The sequence below is a fragment of the Gambusia affinis genome, linkage group LG07 (assembly GCF_019740435.1).
Source record: "Gambusia affinis linkage group LG07, SWU_Gaff_1.0, whole genome shotgun sequence".
NCBI lineage: Eukaryota > Metazoa > Chordata > Actinopteri > Cyprinodontiformes > Poeciliidae > Gambusia > Gambusia affinis.
The window spans coordinates 18,431,752-18,449,462 of NC_057874.1; the positions used below are offsets into that span (position 1 = coordinate 18,431,752).

Here is a 17,711-nt window from a genome sequence, read left to right on the forward strand (position 1 = left end):
ACTTCTCACAGAGATCAGTTCAGTTCATAATCTGTAAATAGAGTATGGCACAACTTCAAATCTACCAAAACATGGCTAAACCGCTATGCGGGGCGAGGAAAGCAGGAGCTGCAGGGATCCAGAGAGAGATGTGGCAAAAGTACAAAACCGAATTTCAGAGAAGCTCTCCCTTGAACTAAGTGGTAAAGAAAAAGTGCAAAGCTGGCAAAAAAAACATACCTTAAAGGCCTTAAACATACATTAAAGCAGTAATCGCAGTAAAGAGTGATTCTTCAACTTCTAATGTCTTCACTGTGTTGGTCAAAAACATAAAGTCCAAATAAAACACACTGAAACTTGACAAAGTCTGAATAAGTTTAAAAGGTTATGAAGAGTTTTGCAAGGCACTGTATGTTCAGAAGCAAATTTTATCCTTTAAAGCAAAAAACTCTATAAGTAGGAAAAAAAATTAACTCACAAGCAATAAAACACACTATCAGTTCAGTACAATCGTGTTGTGTTATTGTCGCACAATTGGGTCAAGTACATGCAAACATTGAGGTTCATCTAATGTATTTCAGCACGTTGCATCTATTTTGCTGCCAAGAATTAAGTGTCACACATACATTTTACAGTGTAAGAATCAGAGAAAAAATACATGATGTAGTAAAAATAAGAAAAAGAATAACAATCCCCTCCCCATCCCACAGAAAAAATAAAAATAAAAAAATACAGGTTTTCATAAGGTACTACACTCTAAAAGGCAAGTATTTCATCAAGTTGTTGTAAACTATTGGCTGCGCTTTAATTCCCAGGAGATCAGAGTCTCGTTTCAGTTTTTCTTTTCTTTTTTTTTTTTTTAATCAGATACAGTTATTTTTATGAAATGATATTGATACTTTATCTGTACACCTCCGCTGGAGTGTGACATCCTTTTGTTACTTGTGTGTATTTGTTGGTTTGTTGACATTTAGCCCTGAAACTTGTTTATTTGCATTGGTGCACCTGCCTGTGGTTGTGTGTGTGTGTGTGTGTGTTTTTGCGTATACAGTATCACTTCTGAGGGAGTGAAGGATAACTTTGCAGGAGGATCTTCTGTGTTTTTGTGTCGCTGAGGTAGAATGAGAGATCAAGAAGCTGAGGCTGACTGAGGTTTTTACATGAGGTCTTTGAGTCAAGGCATACTGGTAATGTCAAATACAGATCAGAATCGCACAACAAACACAGCACCACAATTATTACTGAGTAGATATCATGTTCCTGAATAGATATGTACCTGAGGTTTTCATAAATGACATAAGAGCACTGTTAAAAAAGTGAAATCCTGAGAGTGGTAAAAATGACGCCTCAACACTGCGGTTGACTCAAGTATTTTTGAAGGTTTTGTTTTAGTTATTTCTTTTTTGTTCCAAAATGAAATATCCATTTCAACCTTTGGATTTAAATCAGTCACTTTCTGCTTGGAAGGATTTACTCAGCTGAGGTTAAGAAATGACCTCTGAAAATGGATATTTCAATTTGAAATCACACCAGCTTTCACAAAAATGAATTCAGCTTGCCATGATTATGTTGTCACATTGGTTTAAAAACATCAAGTTTAAAACAGCTGACAGGAAATGTGCTGAAACCCGGTTCAGTTTGGTTCCTTTTGTCCTTTTTTTAAAAATTCTGCCTCTTTCTTTTTGTCTTTCTCTGCGTCTCTCTCTCCATACAAGCACAAAACATACAGACATGCGTTCCCACACGTGCAAAAAATCTCACTGAGACGCTCAGGACAGCTGGCAAAATAAAGGAATAGTTCCACTTTAAGGGAGAAGCATTCTTTTGGGTCTTAAAAAATGCAAGAGAAAAGATTACATTAGATGCGTTTAAAAATTTGCAATCCAGATGATTACATTTTTTTTTTTAATTATCTTTTACATGTAAGACATAAAGGTTAAATTGGGTGCATTTAGTTAGTGGGGTATTAAACCACTAATTATTCCATACCTTTGAGCTGATAGCTTGATATAGAGCTAGAAGGCACAGGAGGAACTTAAACATTTATTAGAAATTTGACATAGAACTCATATTCAGAGATCCACACATCTGGCTTTTCCTGATACCGATTAATTCGGTTTGCTTTGATTTTTGACTGATTGCATTTTTTTTTAACTAAAGAATATAATAAATCAAGAAATAGAAATATGTAGTAGCTTTTTTAAACAATCCAACAATGACTGAGGGAATCATCCATTAAAGCATTAAGCGTCAAACCTAAAGGACTGAATAGTAAATAAAATAAATCTCATGAGGCCTTCTGATCTGATCAGAGCCGATTATAGGAAAATTGGCTGAGATTGATCGCTGATTGATTAATTAGTGCATCTCTAGTTATATACACACTGTCCTCCATCTTTATAAATAATTAAACTATCTTTTATTGCAGAAGCATAATCTCATAATATCAAACAATTTAGAAAAATACAACTTTTAATTTGACTATATTTATTTAGTCTGGAAAAAAATACCTCTTATGGTAGAAAATAATTGTTTTTAACAAAATAACCCTCTGGATATTTTGTAATATAATTTTATTGAATGATTTACTTTTTAAGTAATGTTAATTACTAACTTATAGTACTTCATTAAAGAGGCCCATTTCTTTTAGCCATCCATTCAAAACAGAAAAAGAAGAGAACATGTCAATCAATTAAGGTATGTTGATAATTGTAAATGGACGTAGAAGCAAGAAAATAGCTGAAATACTTAGTTCCAAAATGAAATTTTAATATTTTAAAGCACTGGAGTTGTGACAAATAAAACTGGACTCTAAGCCAAATGTATCTTGTCACCACACAGTGAGGAGGGTTGAAAGGGTTATTGTTGTTTTTTACTTTAATGTTATTCTGTTGAATTTCTTTTACTAATAACTATGGAGGGTGCTGTATGTTTGAGAACCTGTGCTATTTCACTTTGCTGTATTTTAAAAGGCACATTCATGCTGTCACAAGACAGGAAGCGTACATTTTTATTTTACTTTTTGGCTCCTGTCTATATATAAAATACAAAGTTCCTTAATATTCAGCAACTCTACAAATACTTTTCCCAAAAGCTGGAACCATGCCTTTACAAAGGCTCAAATTATCAGATACCCAAAGCAACAACAAATCCATGGTGCTGTTTAGATCAAGAGAGGAAACTGCTGTCTGTGAGGATTTTCTTTTTTGGGTGTGAGTGTGTGTAAGTGTGTGTGTTCCTGATTTCCCATCACAGATAGGGAGTCAGATTGTACCCCTGTTTGCTTGAGGCCAAACACTGAGGTAGGTAGAGAGGGATCCCATCTACTCCGATTCCTCCTGAGCAGGCACCTGAGATGAGTGGCCCTCCTCGGCCTCCTCCGAAGGGCCCTGGAACATCCGAGGAGCAAAAAAAGAAGTTATTATCTGAGCGGTGACTCACGCAGCTCAAAAGGTACTGAATCAACACTAGAAAGAGCACGCGAGTACAAGAATGAGTGGCAAAAACTTCACGGGGCAATTGCGTGCGAGAGAGCGAGGCTCCAGCCGTCAGACCTAGAAATGTGAGGAAGACGACGGTTACATCAGGAAACCAAGAAGACAGGGGAAGAGAGCAGTTAGATCAGGTTTCCCCTCGCAACACTGACTCATTCTTCCCCTTCGTGTGCGTGCCTCTGAGAAAGGAGTCTGTCTCAATGGTTTCAGTTCTTTTAGGCGCCCCAACCTCTTTGACAAACTGCTCAGCGCAGAGGATGCGATAAGGCGAGGCGAGGGGCATCGTCTTGGTAAGCGCTGTTGTGCAACGCTCTCGACAAGATGGCCAAAACAGCCTGAGGTTTCTGAGAAACGCTCCAAAGGTGGATGAGACCAAAGGATCTTTATGCCATGTGGGGAATTCGGCACCAGAGTCTGTGAATTTCCAAGAATTCGCCACATCAACATGAAGTCAGTTCAGAAAAAAACAAAAAAAAACAATGAAGCTTGTTCAGAGACAACTTACTGAAAGTTGTGCTTGTGCACAAAAAACGGACAACACTTTCTGCATTTTTAATATTAGGGGTGATTAATTTTACCTTTTGAAACTGTCACAGGTCTGGGGAATGGAAAGTTAATAAAAAAACATTCATATAATTATATATTTTTAATTTTTTTTACTTAAAACAGGTTTTAAAAACTTTTTTTTACATTAATAATTTGCTGCTTCACTTTTAGATAGTCACACATTTGCTAATTTAGATGTTTTTTTTTTTGTTGTTTTTTTTTTTGTTAAGCTTAATAAAAGTAAACTAAAGATATCACAAACATCCAAGATCTTTCCCACAGCTGTCACGCTTTTGAACGCCTCCTGACATAAAACATAAACTATAAGGACTATACTCCCCTATCCTCTCATACAACAATAACACATGGACTATCCTCACACACACACACACACCCACGCCCACACACACACACACCACGGACTGTTTTTCTCACATACATATGCAATCTGTAAATCTTATCTGCCATTATTTATCTTGTATTATAAACCTACTAATACATATATAATCCATTTCCTAACATTCTTGTATATTCTGTATAATCTGTGCATATAGCTCCCATATTTATATTTATATTTAGTCTTGTACACCTGTAAAGAAATATTTATATCCTGTATAGCACTTCTGGATAGATGCAAACTACATTTTGTTGCTTGTACTTGTGACAGTGCAATGACAATAAAGTTGAATTCTATTCTATTCTATTAAAGGAGGAAATGTGAAATGAAGAGTAGGGCTAATTTGTGTTGAACTTTTTTTCTCTAATCTTTGTCCATCAGTTAAGGTAAAAACAACACTTTATGTGACAAACAATTAATTAGCAAGCAACTTTCAAAACTTGTATTGCTAAAATAAGGTTATGTCTGGTTTTACTAGTGCTGGTTAACTCACAGTCCATACAGCATGACACTAACATACACATAGGCTCTGGAAAAACCTCTTAAAATGATCAGTTTCTCTCATTTTACCCTTTATAGACATATGTTTGAGTAAAATGAACTTTGCTCTTTTATTCTATGAACTACTGACAACATGTCTCTGAAACTCCAAGCAAATATTTTGTATTTATTTGCAGAAAATGAAAAATGGGCAAAATAACCAACACGATGCAGAGCTTTCACACCTCAAATAATGCAAAGAAAACAAGTTCATATTAATTTAGAAACAACAAAACTACTGTTTTAACTCAGGAAGAGATCAGAAATCAATATTTGGTGAAATAACCAGGAGGTTTTCAATGGGGTTCAGTGCAGTGGCTCTTCGTTTTTTCTAGAGCTGTATTTATAGTCAAATCTAAGATAGAAGAGAGAATTTCTCAATAAATATCAATATTCTTTAATTTTTTGTCATTTATATTCATGAACCGCTTTAATTCTGGCTTTCAGTAGGAAGTGTCACAAAAAGATTATTAGACTTATCTGGTCACCTTTGGAAAACCTTCTTGTATCCCTGCCCAAAATGATCAGTAAAACCAGAAAGTCAATCAAATATTGTGACATTTATACATGCCCTGATCTTTATTATAAAATAAACCAAACACACAGCATAAAACATGAGTGAGGATGTATTACAGGGTGATGCCCTGAAGCAGATGGCAGGAGATTAACAAAAATCCCACAGGAGAGATGATCTGCCTCTTCATCCACCTCTGCTTTGAAGCAGTTTCAGAGGAAGTGAGATGAACCCAGACTATTAACTATTAACAAGTAAACTGTTAACTAACATGTGAGTCTGGTTAACAGGTGACTTTTTGACGCTTTAATCATTGTAATGCAACAACCCGAGGCTCCTGGTGGCTTAATGGATAAAAAGGCCAGGCGCATTTTTTCTGTCTTTCATTATCAGGATTCAAGGGAGACGTTTCTGGATTGGCACGACATTTCCAGTAATTTTACAAAGATTTACTTGTTAATGTTCTTCTATTGGACCCCTGAATATCGAGGGGTGATTACAGCAACTTTTTAAAAGCTTTTTAAATTAGTGATAGACATTAGACACTGACATTTAACCAAGCTCTTTTTTTGCTGTACCAGTCATGAACCGGTTACCGTTATTGAGGCAAAGCAAGCTGCTGTTTCAAAACTACTAGTATCTCTGTTTAGATCCTAGATTCTGAACAGTATCTCCTGTTTTGCTGTTTCTAAACAGGAGATACTGTTTTATCTCCTTTTCATTAGATAAAACACAAAATGTAAAAGTGAACAAAGTTTTCTTTAACTGCATAGAGCACAGAGTTACAAAGTATTGCCCCTCTCCCACCTGTTGATAGCTACTACACTTTTTTCTCACTCAAAGGAAAAACAAATACAGCCATAAAACACAGAGTGGAAACTAAAAGCACCCACTACACTTATGAAGGTAAAGCTGTTTTAAAACTATAGTTGGCCAAGGCTCTCTCAGAGGAGACAGATTGACTGATTAACCAGCTAATCTCAGCTTATAAAGCAGAGCAGCAAATACAAAATCTGCAGAATAAGCACTTAAAAAACACAACATGCGACACGTTTGTCTTTTCATCAAAATCAAATAAAAATAAATTGTTTACAATTGCAGTAATAATGTCTTAACACAGATCAGACTAGTGATTTCCAAAAATGTCAGCCTGAGATTTCCCCCAAAAGGTGATTTTTTTAAAAACGTCTAAAATTCTTAAATGATTAAATCAATGAGCAATTAAATGACTCAATGTGTCACATTTTAAAAAAAAGGAAAGCTAATATTCAAATTGTGAAGACAGGTTTGTGCTCTAGTCTCAGCAATCATATCATGACTACTCATGTTTCTGTATTAGTATTATGTTTAAAGTGAAATGATATGAATCAGATGGACCAAACGACAGCCTACTTTCATAACTTATCATTTGATTCTCTATCTCTACAGTGCACCTTATGCACTTGATCTATTATGCTTGCTATGCACTTATTAAAATACTTCTATATGCAATACTTTTTAGGTATTTTTATGTTTTGTTTTTCAGAAAAAGCAACAACAAACAATCGTAGCCAAATATTTGCATAAACTGTTTTCTTAGTGTCTGGCATGAAATTAATCAAAGTTTAACGTCAAACAAGAAGATGTCTGTCCATATCTAGATGCCTGAAGGTGCAACATTCAGTTGTTATGGGGAGGATGGGAGAGTTTAGCCATAAAAAAAATTTAGGAAGAAGATGGATTCTCTTTTTTCTTGTATGAAATCAGCTTGCATAAATCCAGGACATAAATGCAAGATCTTGTGAAGATGCTGGGTGAAGATGGTAAGAGAGTCATTATGGACAGTGAAATCAGTCCTGTATCTACATGGGCTGAAAGGCCACTCTGCACGAAAGAAGCCAATACTCCAAAAGCAACATAGGAAGCCAGATAGAAGCCTGCACAAAAGCTGTAGTTTATGGAGAAATTACCTTGAAGAAAGAAAAGCATCAATACTTTTGAAGGAAAGAAAATGGAAACTTGCAAATTTGAGAACAACATCCCAAACTGTGGGGTACAGTTGGGGAATCTAACAACATTATGATTTTTTTTTTTCTGACAAAGAAAGAACTGGTGAACTTTATAAAATACATGATGTGGAAATATTGAAGCACATCACAAGACATCTGAGGTAAAGCATCTTCCAAAAGGATCAATGACCCTGAGCATGCCACCAAATTAGAGACGAAGTGGCTTAAGGATGGAGTGGCCATGGCAAAATGTGTTTGTGTGCACAAATCTGACCCAGTCCCATCATGTCAGTCAGGTGGAATGGGCCCAAATTACACATAACTATTGTGAGGAAGGAAAGGCTGATCGTAACAACCACAAATGAAACAAATGTAAAATTCTCTATAGAAATGTCTATCATCTTTCTGGCATTCAAGGGAACAGAAATAATTTTGCAAATCCTGACATAAACAGGAAAAACATTTTGACTGATTTAATGCCAAACACTAAGAAAAAAAAGTTATGTCTTTATAAACTGCACATGTAAATATCTGTTTCCAACTGAGTGTTTTTCCTCCAGAGATGCTGCAGTTACGCAAAACATCTAAGGACTAGTTTGATCACTAACTACCTCTGACATGTATTTTCTGTAACAGCTTGTAGATCAGATTGTACTTTTACAGAGCACTGCTGTGGATTCGCAGAACATAGTGACTCTGCAGCTGAATGTAGGTTTAAATGTGATCAAAGCTTGACTCAAGAAGACTTGCAAACTGACACCAGTCAAAAGGCAAAAGTGTGACACAGAATGAAATTTCTGTTTAACTGAGGCGGCACTCTCAAAAACTCTCTCAACCTATAGTTTGATCTGATTGTAGATGTAAGTTAGACTATAAAAGAGTGGCAACAAAGAAATGCTAAAATGCAACTTGGTGCAGCTGCAGTCAAAGACAAGTTTACTAAAGGGGTACTAAAGTTTATATATGGGTAGAGCCCTCAGTAATTGATAGTAAGAGCAGCAAACATATTGAAAATTTTATAAATTAGTGGGGGAGAGAGGTTATTATTATTATTATTTTAGCCAAACAACTAGGCTTTAATGTCTTAAAGAGCTGCATTAAAACAAAACTAGACCACCCTGCTACACCTTTTCATTTTCCTCACCTGCTGCTCTTCAGTCACTTCTGGAACAACTTTCCGGGGCTGTAAAACAAAACATAAAACACAAGACAGTAGAAGCCATTAAAGACTGATGGAAAATGAGAGTTTCATACTGAACAGCTCCAACACACACACACACACACACGCACACACACACGCATGCACACACACACAGACACAAAAGCTTTAAAGACAAAATGCATTGCAAAAGCATCCATACCCCTTGGACTTTCAGCCACAAACTTTGATTTTATTTATTTGGATTTTCTCTGAAGATATTTTTTGAAGCAGTGTAGTGAACATTCATGTTTACTGTGATACATCTAGACACAATCCAGTGCAACTACAGGTATTTAAAAGTCACATTAAGAAAAAAGGAGGAAATACTACTAAGATCCACTATTGATTTGGGAAATCAACACAAATCTAGCTTTTATGGAACAGGGGCAAGAAGAAAGTCACAGTAGAAAACACTGTGTCACATAAAACTAGCAAAGCTCACCCCTATGGCAAAATATGGTAGTGGCAGAATTGGGATGTGGGGATAATTCTCATTAACCAGGACAGAGAAAAGTTGGTTTGGGCCAAATATTGGTATATCCTAAAATAAAATCTGTTGTATCCTGAGTCCCCATATATCAGGACAACTAGATCAATACATATTCAAGTGTTAAATTATCCCAATCAAATATCCAACTAAACCCAGTTGACAGATTCTCTTTAACCACACTGGGCTGTTTTGTAAGGTTGAATGGTTTAAATGTTAATTGTCTAGATGCGTAAAGCTGGTAAAGACTTTCCCTTTAACCTCTTACAGCCGGAGCTGCAGCAGACGGTGGCTCGACAAAGTATTGACTCAGACGATGAAAACAAATGGATTCCACACTTTTTAGATATTTATTATAAAAAAACTTAGAAGACCATGTACAATTTCTTTCCATTTCACAATTCCAAATCACTTTGTGTTGGTCCATTGCATGAAATCCCAGTAAAATACTGAAAAAGTGGGAGCACTGGGCGGCCCGGATGGCAGAGATTGTGCAGAGGCCACCGTCCGTGACGCGGTCATCCTGCGTTCGATTCATGATCCGGGACATTTACTGCATGTCATCCCCCTCTGTCTCCACCCTGTTTCCTGCCAGTTCACAGTTCAATAAAGGCCAGTAGTGCTAAAAGTGTGTGGTTGGATCTTTAAAAGTGTGAAAAAGTTCAAAGGGTCTGAGTACTTTTGCAAAAACCTGCACATTTTCAGTCCATCCATGCGGGCCAGTGAGAACTCCATACCCATTTTCTCGGTCGCCCTCGTGGTCGCCTCTGCCCAACAGGCTCTACTTTCTGAGGAGAAACCAAACAAGTGGTGGAAAAAGTTTGGATTACATGCTACTATATTCACATTCCTCTCAGGAGGTTTTATGCAGAGGTAACTTTTGGAATATGCAATGTCCTTCTGCTTCCTGAGTGCAAAGAGCTGCATTGATACTGAGCAAAAATAATTTGTCAAAACCCTCCTCAGTATGTCGACATCTAGAGCACCTGCACAGATTTCAAGTACTAAAGATGCACTTACCTTTATGTAAACAACTCCACAAGATAAAAAGATTGCATCTAATCAAACAGTTAAAACCTTCGTGAACTCATGTTAATGTTTTCTCTAACTGAACTTTCCACAAAAAGATGGATTTGTGTGATTGGCATATCTAATTGCATCTACTAAATACCTCAATCTGCTGTGTTTTAACAAGTTTTAGAAGCTTAATTGACTGACAATAATTGCTACCTCAGAGCCACTGATGCACAACAAAGTAGTTTATTCACTGGAGGTTTAATAACTGCAACTCAGCAAAATGCATCCATAAAACAGAAAAAAAACAAAACAATTTATTTTAAGATACAGTTCTACCTTTAATACGGTTCAAATAGAGAGATGTGACAGGAAGGTTGCAAACAGAAGCTCAGCATTTGAATCTGTTTATATTAAAGCTTCCACAAGTGTAAACTGTAATTTGATTTATAAGCATTTATCAGCAATGCAATTAATATCTGGATATTTACAAGTTAATAATCAGGTGTGAGACTTGTTTTTCAGGAAATAATTGCTTTTGTTAATTGGATTATTTATCTCTGGATTTCAGTAGAGTCCAGAACCAGTTCTTCAAGTCAACGGTGGGATCACTTTGACTTTGTAACACTGTCCTGACACAGCAATACAATTTTTTTTAAATCTTATTGTCAACTGAATGGTAGCATTTTGTTGCGCTTTGGCCAAATTTCTCAGAACATTTCTCATTTATCTATGGAGTCCCCCAAGGTTCAATACTGGGTTCTGTCCTTTTAATCAATATGTTCCCTTACACAAAAGCTTTAAAGAAAAGTGAAGAGATGATATGCAATTATATTTGTCTCTATCTGGAGATGTTTTCTGGCTCACTTTAGTCTTTGGTTAGTTGCATTGATAAAATAAACATATTTAATCTTTTCTTATTAAATTTATTAATAGATGCAAAATACACGTGTTTATGGAGTTTCTGTGTTAAAAACAAAGAGTTCTGAAACCTTAAACACTTTTGACACTGATACCATACTGTCACATGTGAAAGTTTCAGAGCATGTTTTTGTAATAATTATTGTGAAAAGTATTTTATGCTATTGTGTCATCTCTCTTTGCATGTATAGTATACATGAATCTGAATCTTAAATGATTTTATTTCATGTCCAACGTCTCCAGGACGTTGGACATGAGGTAATCAACTCTCTGATTGAGTTGATTACCTGGGATGCTCTGTCCAGATTATTAAGGACGGCCACTGATAATCTGGAAATCATACGACTCGAATGAAGAGGGAAAAGGCTGCTTTCAATTATAAAAGCTCAAAGCTCTGCAGAACCGTCTCAGAGACTTTAAGAGCTGCTGTGTCTTTCAATACTGTTAAAACTGGCTTAAAAAACTTTTTTTTGCATTTTTTTTTTTTTGCTTTTGCTTTAATTAAGTTACTTTTATACTGTGGGGTTTAATTTTATCATTATTATTTCTTTGTTTAGTTATTTTTAAACAAAATGAGAGAGATGACATATGAATTAGTACATCTGTTTACTGTTACCTCAGTTTAAGTTTGAGACTTTTTGTTTTTATTTATCCTTTTTTTCTCTGTAAAGCTATAAGAAAGCACTGTTCCTCTACTCTTCGTATACAAATAAAGATGTCTTCTTTTTTCTCACTACTATTATGAGAGGGAGTTTACATATTATGCTGTAAACATTTGTTGTCATGACGACGATGTGCTAAATTAATCTTAATCTGACTTTAAATATTTTCTGGCATTTTATTGTAAATGAAGAAACCTGGTGATAAAAATCACTATATATATATATTTATATATATATATATATATATATATATATATATCTATATATATATATATATATATATATATATATATATATATATATATATATATAAATCACCATCAGTTTCTGAACTATTTACAAAGGTCTGAGTTTACAGATTAATGCTTTCTTGGTAAAAAAAAAATGTTGTTGATGTTTTGACGTCATGGGTATGTAGTTGTGTATAAATATGAAAGTGTTGTGGTGAGTTTTAACCTTCAGTGCAGTTCTGGGGCCTTTGCTCTTGCTGCCTTTTGGTCGTCCTCTCGGCCTCTTTGGGGTCGGTGGTCCAACGGGCTCCTTTAGAGAGAGAGATTACATCTGGAGCCAAAGCTAACCAATCAAAAATGCCTTTTCCACCCACTCGCTACAAAAAAAGACAACTCAGCTATAACTTAAAACTAAGTATTTTTGAGGTGAGTGCAGCCTCTGAACTTTTACCTGCTGCTGTTTCCGAGGTCGACCCCGACCCCTGCGCTGGGGCTCCTCAGGCGACTGGGCTGTGCTCGACTGAGGAGATGGCTCTTTGGTCCCACGGTCGCTCATTCCTGCGTCTGTCCACCTGCTTTAGAGGGTGTTGGCATCAAAGCCTGGAGCAGTGGCCTCTGGGGCTTTAACAGGGGTAAAAAGTGACTTTTAATAGCAGAAATAACAATCTCAAGACCTTTTAATAAACCGATGCAACAATCCTTGTCAAATTGCTTAATCAAATATTAGTACTTTCAATTGTCTACTTTTTGAGAGGTCTCAGACAAAGGTGTTTAAATAAGAGTTGATTGTAGAATAACAAGTATAATTGAGAACCATGCAGGAAATTTTTCCAAGAGCAACTGTGGGAACCACTCATGCTCAAGCTTTGGCACTGGGAGCATCGGAACATACACTCTAGCAAATGTTGAGAAACATGAGAATGGTGTGCAGAGACTAAAAGTAGCACAGATATTCACAACTCAATCTGCCATTCAAGATCTACATCTATTGCACTGATGTCTGCCTTTCCAGCGTCCCTCTGTCAGCTGATTCTCACTTACAGCTGAAACAGTAACACGCAAATACGCAGACAGAAGGAAGAAAACAAACCTATTGTTAAACGCACAAAACTGAGAAACAATCAGACAAAAACATGTTTGGGACTGCTGTGACTGATCTGTTTTGGTATTATGTGGACAACTGTAATCATTATTTTTATTTTAGTTTCTGTCAGTGGTTTGGGATTTATGTAAAGCATTGAAATGTTTCTTATACTGCCAATGTATAAGAAACATTGGCAGTATCTTACCCCAGTAAAATATGTCCCACATATCTTACTGGGGTAAGTTATGTGCCACATTATTTCATTTCAAATGCCATGAAAATAGTATATCTGATCAACTGCATGGACAACTATGTCTCTTGTTGTCCTCACCTGAAATGGACTTTAGTAAAAAAGCTGCTGAAGATCAAAAAGAGTGATGGAAAAATTGTGATGATGACGCTGATTAAGATTAGCCCTCTCTCTTTTCCTTCTTTTCCACTATCACAATGTGTCTTCACTATCAGTCCTGGTCATTGAAATCTAGTAGCATCAGCAGTAAAAGTTAACCCAAATAACCAAATATTTTATTGCAAAGTAAAGTTTAAATGAATGGTCCTAGAAATATTCCAAATATTTTCTAGCTGAAACATTTCTCATATTGATAAAACAATAATGACTCAAATTAACATGATGTGCTCAAGAAAACAGAGAGAAGAGCAGGGGTGCATGCAGAAAGCTTTAAAATGAGTGGTTGAATTAAAGGATAACTAACAAACAACCACTGAACATATTATGAGTCAATACTAGCGTAGTGTCATGGATTCCCACCAGCTTGCATTAATATAGTAAACAGTTAGAAGCCTATTAGAGGGATTTATTAACTACTTGGCAACAGAAAATGGTGACTATACACCTCCTTGAAACTTTAGCAACTGAGTATGATCCTTTATAAAGCCATATTAATAACAAAGTCTGCAGAATTGCAATTGCAAACAAGCGCTTGAAACCAATATTTGGTTGATTATAACATTTGAAGTGCCAAACTTTTATTTGGTGAGCTGGACAGATTTATACCTCCCTCGATGTATACTCCTGAAGGAAGTTCTAGTGTCAAGGATGCTAAAGCTTGCAGAGAATTATGGGAATGTTGAGATGATGAAAAAGGAAGTAGAGCAGGGAACACCCAGGAAGTTTTGAAAGGGAAGACCAAATGGGAACCACTAACAATCTTGGACTGGCACAAAAAACCCAAAGCTGCTGCTGAAATTTCTTATGAGCTCAACCAAAATGTATGTAGCTGAATCTGAATCTGATTGGATTGATTTTGATTAAATAAATTAAACATGTTTGTCAGGTAAAATACAGTGAGATGACATAAGAATTAATTAAATAAGATAAATAAATGAATAAACATTGTTCAGGATAACTAAATACTCGTGCTGCTTTTATTTATAAGGGTTTCCCATGAAAAAAGGAAAAGTGCCATAAAAATTGTCAATCAGTGCAACTAGTTAAAGCACATTAGTTTCTGTCTTGAATCCATATTTTCTGAAAAATATTTTGTACTTTGAATTAATGGTTAGGGTTTATTGCACCAACATCGTGATTTCAATATTCAAAATAAATACCACAATGTTTTGTGTGCTTTAAGTGGCCCGTTTCCTTTTAGAAACTGTTGGATAACTTAATTATCAAAACATTTCAAAATAGCTCAGTCTAGAGCTTTTTTTATTAATAATAATTCTCTCCAGCATGCAGTGATATGATGAACAATGCGTCCTTGTGTTATGTAACCTATAACAACTTTATTTGCAGGGATTTATGAAGTTTTCGGTAACAGGAAAAACCGAATGGGAGCCATATATCTCGCAGAAACTAGGTGTCCCAAGGTGGTCATTCACTCAGAGCCTGGCTCTGTGAGGAATGTGCCAAACGCTAATTGCCATCACAGCCTATCAAAACGGCCGCACCGAAGCAGGAAGTCGGAGTAATTTGAGAAATGCGTCCTCGCTGGACGGATTTAAAGCCAAACGAGACGCACGACGTCGCTTAGTCGTTCGCAAAACTCACTTCTCGGAACAACAACAACAACAACAGTACGCGCCGATCTGATGTGATGTGATCGGCGGCGCAGCGTCCACTCAGACCGCTCGGTGTTTGGCTCTCCAGTACGGGACTGAATGTACTTTCTGCATATGGGCGGCAGTAGCATAGTGAGCAGAAATACACACTAAAAGCCGAACTCGACAGTAGGAAACAAGGCGAATCCCCTGTTGAGTAGCTGGCGCATGCTGACGCCAAAATAACAAGTAGAAGCCATCGGCTTTTACGTCTCCTTTCTTCTTTACATTATTTTTAATTTATTTTAGAAGGCAGAAAGTCGACAACATCCCCCTGCTTCCATCACTTGCGCAACCTATCTCTCTCTCTCCCTCTCTAAAGTGTGTTTGTTTTTTAGGAGCGATAACACAGCAGGTCTACATGGGGGGAGAAAATTGGGGAAATGTCGCGCTGAAGAGACAGACGAAAAAAGAACAACTTTCCATAGGACAAAAGGCAAAGAAACACAGGTGCAAAATCTCTCCTTTCAGAGCGTGCATGTATGCAGATATAAAGGCTCCATGTTCAGGCTGAGGAGTCATGCAGTCACACACACTGAGGCAGACAGAGGCGGGAGCAGAGGAAGTTGATCCTTACCTTAGGTCGGTTTGCAGCTTTACCTGGAAGTTCACACACACTCCGCTCACTTTGTGCTCCTGCACAACTATGAAAATCTTAATGTATCGCCTGTCTCATTGGCTGGATTGAAATGGTAATCTTACCCTCTCTCCCTCTCTCTCTCTGCTTCTCTCTCCCTCTCTCTCTCTCTCTCTCTCTCTCTCTCTTGCTCTCTCTCTCCTTCCTAATCGGAAATGTGTGTGATCCCCCAGACGTCCAGTCACGAATACCCCAGATGCAGTATAGTGGGGGGTTGCACCAGAGCAGTATGCATTGCATACTTTCTCTATTAAAGCATGTTTCAAGAAAGAACGGGGGTAGGAGGGTTGAAAACAGAGGACCCCGCCCCAAGGGCTGCTCCACCGGACCACCCACTTGAGAGGGGGAAAGAAGACAGGGGTATTACCAGACTAGAGGGTCTGGTTCCGGGGTTCACAAGGAAAAAAAAGAAGAAGAAGTGGGGGAGGCTGGGAAGTCCCCCCCTTCTCTATCCGCCCCCCAACCCCCACCAAAAAAAAAAAAAAAAAAAAAAAGAAGGGAGGGAAAAGGTTCAGTTTGCTTCATAGTGAGAGCAGACAGTCTGCACAGTTTCAAGCAGAGAGTTTCACTCACTTTCCCTGCTGTTATCTCCCCACCTACATGGCCAGAGATACACAGTATCACTAACCTTGTAAGTCATAAAGGGCCGCTGTATCAAAGGGCTTCATGGGAACCTAATCTGCTGGGCTGTAAACTGTTGTGCTATTGTTTAGAGGGGGGAAATACAGAATGCGTGTCTTATTTGATCAGTTGTTCTGCAAACATGTGTTGCGGACGTCTTGAACATTTCCACATTCTGTCATGTTACAATGACAGAGCATTGCATTTAGTGTATTTAGTGTGATATCTATATGGAAGTAGCACATAATTGTGAAGTGGAAGAAAAATGACACATGGTTTCCAATTTTCTTATTAAAAAAAAAAATGAATAGTGTGACGTGTAAAAATGTTTTCAACACCTCTGAGTCAGTTCTCTGGAGAATCACCTTCAGCTGCAGCTGCCAGAGGAACGTCTTCCACATGTTTTCATCTGTTTTATTGCTGCTCTTGCATACATTTATAGATTTGTGGAGTTCAAAATAAATAGTTTTCTGAGTTGTGCATCTCTACATCCTCTCCAAAGTTACTATTAGCATCCTGGTTACTTCTCTGATTAGTTATTTCCCCACCTGGTCTGTCAGTTTAGGTGAGCAGCCATGTTTTGCAGTTGTGCAATGCTGTTTTTATTTTCTTATATTTTAGTGAACAGTGTCCTCTCACAGGCTATGTTTACAAGGAGCTGAACAATAAATCAATAACAATATTGTGATAGGCACTATAATAAATCTGAGAGATTCTTCAATATTCAATAAAATATTCTGACCCAAAACCGCACAGCATTCTGGGGGATGAAGGCAGAGGAAAGGCTTTGGTCGCTCAACCTCTCACAGCAAGCTAAACAAGGTGGGTGGGATCAACTAACTCACTCATTCTTTGGTTACCTAGCAACTCAGTCATTCTTTGGTTACCTAGTAACAGTAGTTAGTAACTGAGTAACTAGCAGCAGTTTCAGGTTTTGCTTCTGTGCCACATAACAGCTTAAAAATTACAATCAAAATAAAATAAAATAAAAACCTATGAAAACTGTGGTCACGCCACCAGTTTGGCAGTATTTCATATATGTAAACAAAAAGCTAATCAATAATTGTCGATATCAATAATCATTATGATATCATCATGATATTAGTTACATTTCAAGTAAGGTAGCTGAATACGTATGTGTGCCTCATTTTGAAAGACATGATTTCTTTAACAGTTTTTTAAAACATATTAAAACATTTTAGTTGATCTATTTTGGAGCAAATGCTTGCCATCTTAGACCAAACATTAAAACTGAAGAGAAATGATCCATCAACGTCCACAATCAGCCTCTATTAGTTTCTGCTTGTGCAGAAAAAAACAAAAACAAAACGAAGA

The 17,711-nt window shown here is 37.0% G+C and overlaps 1 protein-coding gene across 2 annotated transcripts; it reads right to left on the reverse strand.

Annotated features, from left to right (window-relative positions):
* Window positions 1-815: 815 nt before the first annotated feature.
* Window positions 816-16,009, reverse strand: si:ch211-161c3.6 (high mobility group AT-hook 2b). 2 transcript variants are annotated; one of them, XM_044121339.1, is made up of 6 exons: window positions 15,696-16,009; window positions 12,425-12,594; window positions 12,200-12,283; window positions 9,884-9,934; window positions 8,603-8,641; window positions 816-3,368 (listed from the first exon to the last, which is right to left on the reverse strand). In XM_044121339.1, the coding sequence occupies exons 2-6, from the start codon at window positions 12,527-12,529 to the stop codon at window positions 3,303-3,305; spliced, it is 345 nt and encodes a 114-aa protein (XP_043977274.1). In that variant the 5' UTR covers window positions 12,530-12,594; window positions 15,696-16,009; the 3' UTR covers window positions 816-3,302. The 2 variants fall into 2 exon arrangements, with proteins under 2 accessions (XP_043977274.1, XP_043977275.1); XM_044121340.1 differs by lacking the exons at window positions 816-3,368; window positions 8,603-8,641 and adding an exon at window positions 9,544-9,788.
* Between the last annotated feature and the right edge of the window lie 1,702 nt (window positions 16,010-17,711).

What these genes read in the sequence shown, in the direction of transcription:
- si:ch211-161c3.6 (XM_044121339.1), bottom strand. Translation starts at nt 12,529, where the DNA reads ATGAGCGACCGTGGGACCAAAGAGCCATCTCCTCAGTCGAGCACAGCC. An exon ending in GCCCCAGAACTGCACTGAAG is followed by an intron (nt 9,935 to 12,199) that starts GTTAAAACTCAC and finishes GTTTCTCCTCAG; the next exon opens with AAAGTAGAGCCTGTTGGGCA. An exon ending in AAGTGACTGAAGAGCAGCAG is followed by an intron (nt 3,369 to 8,602) that starts GTGAGGAAAATG and finishes CGGATGTTCCAG; the next exon opens with GGCCCTTCGGAGGAGGCCGA.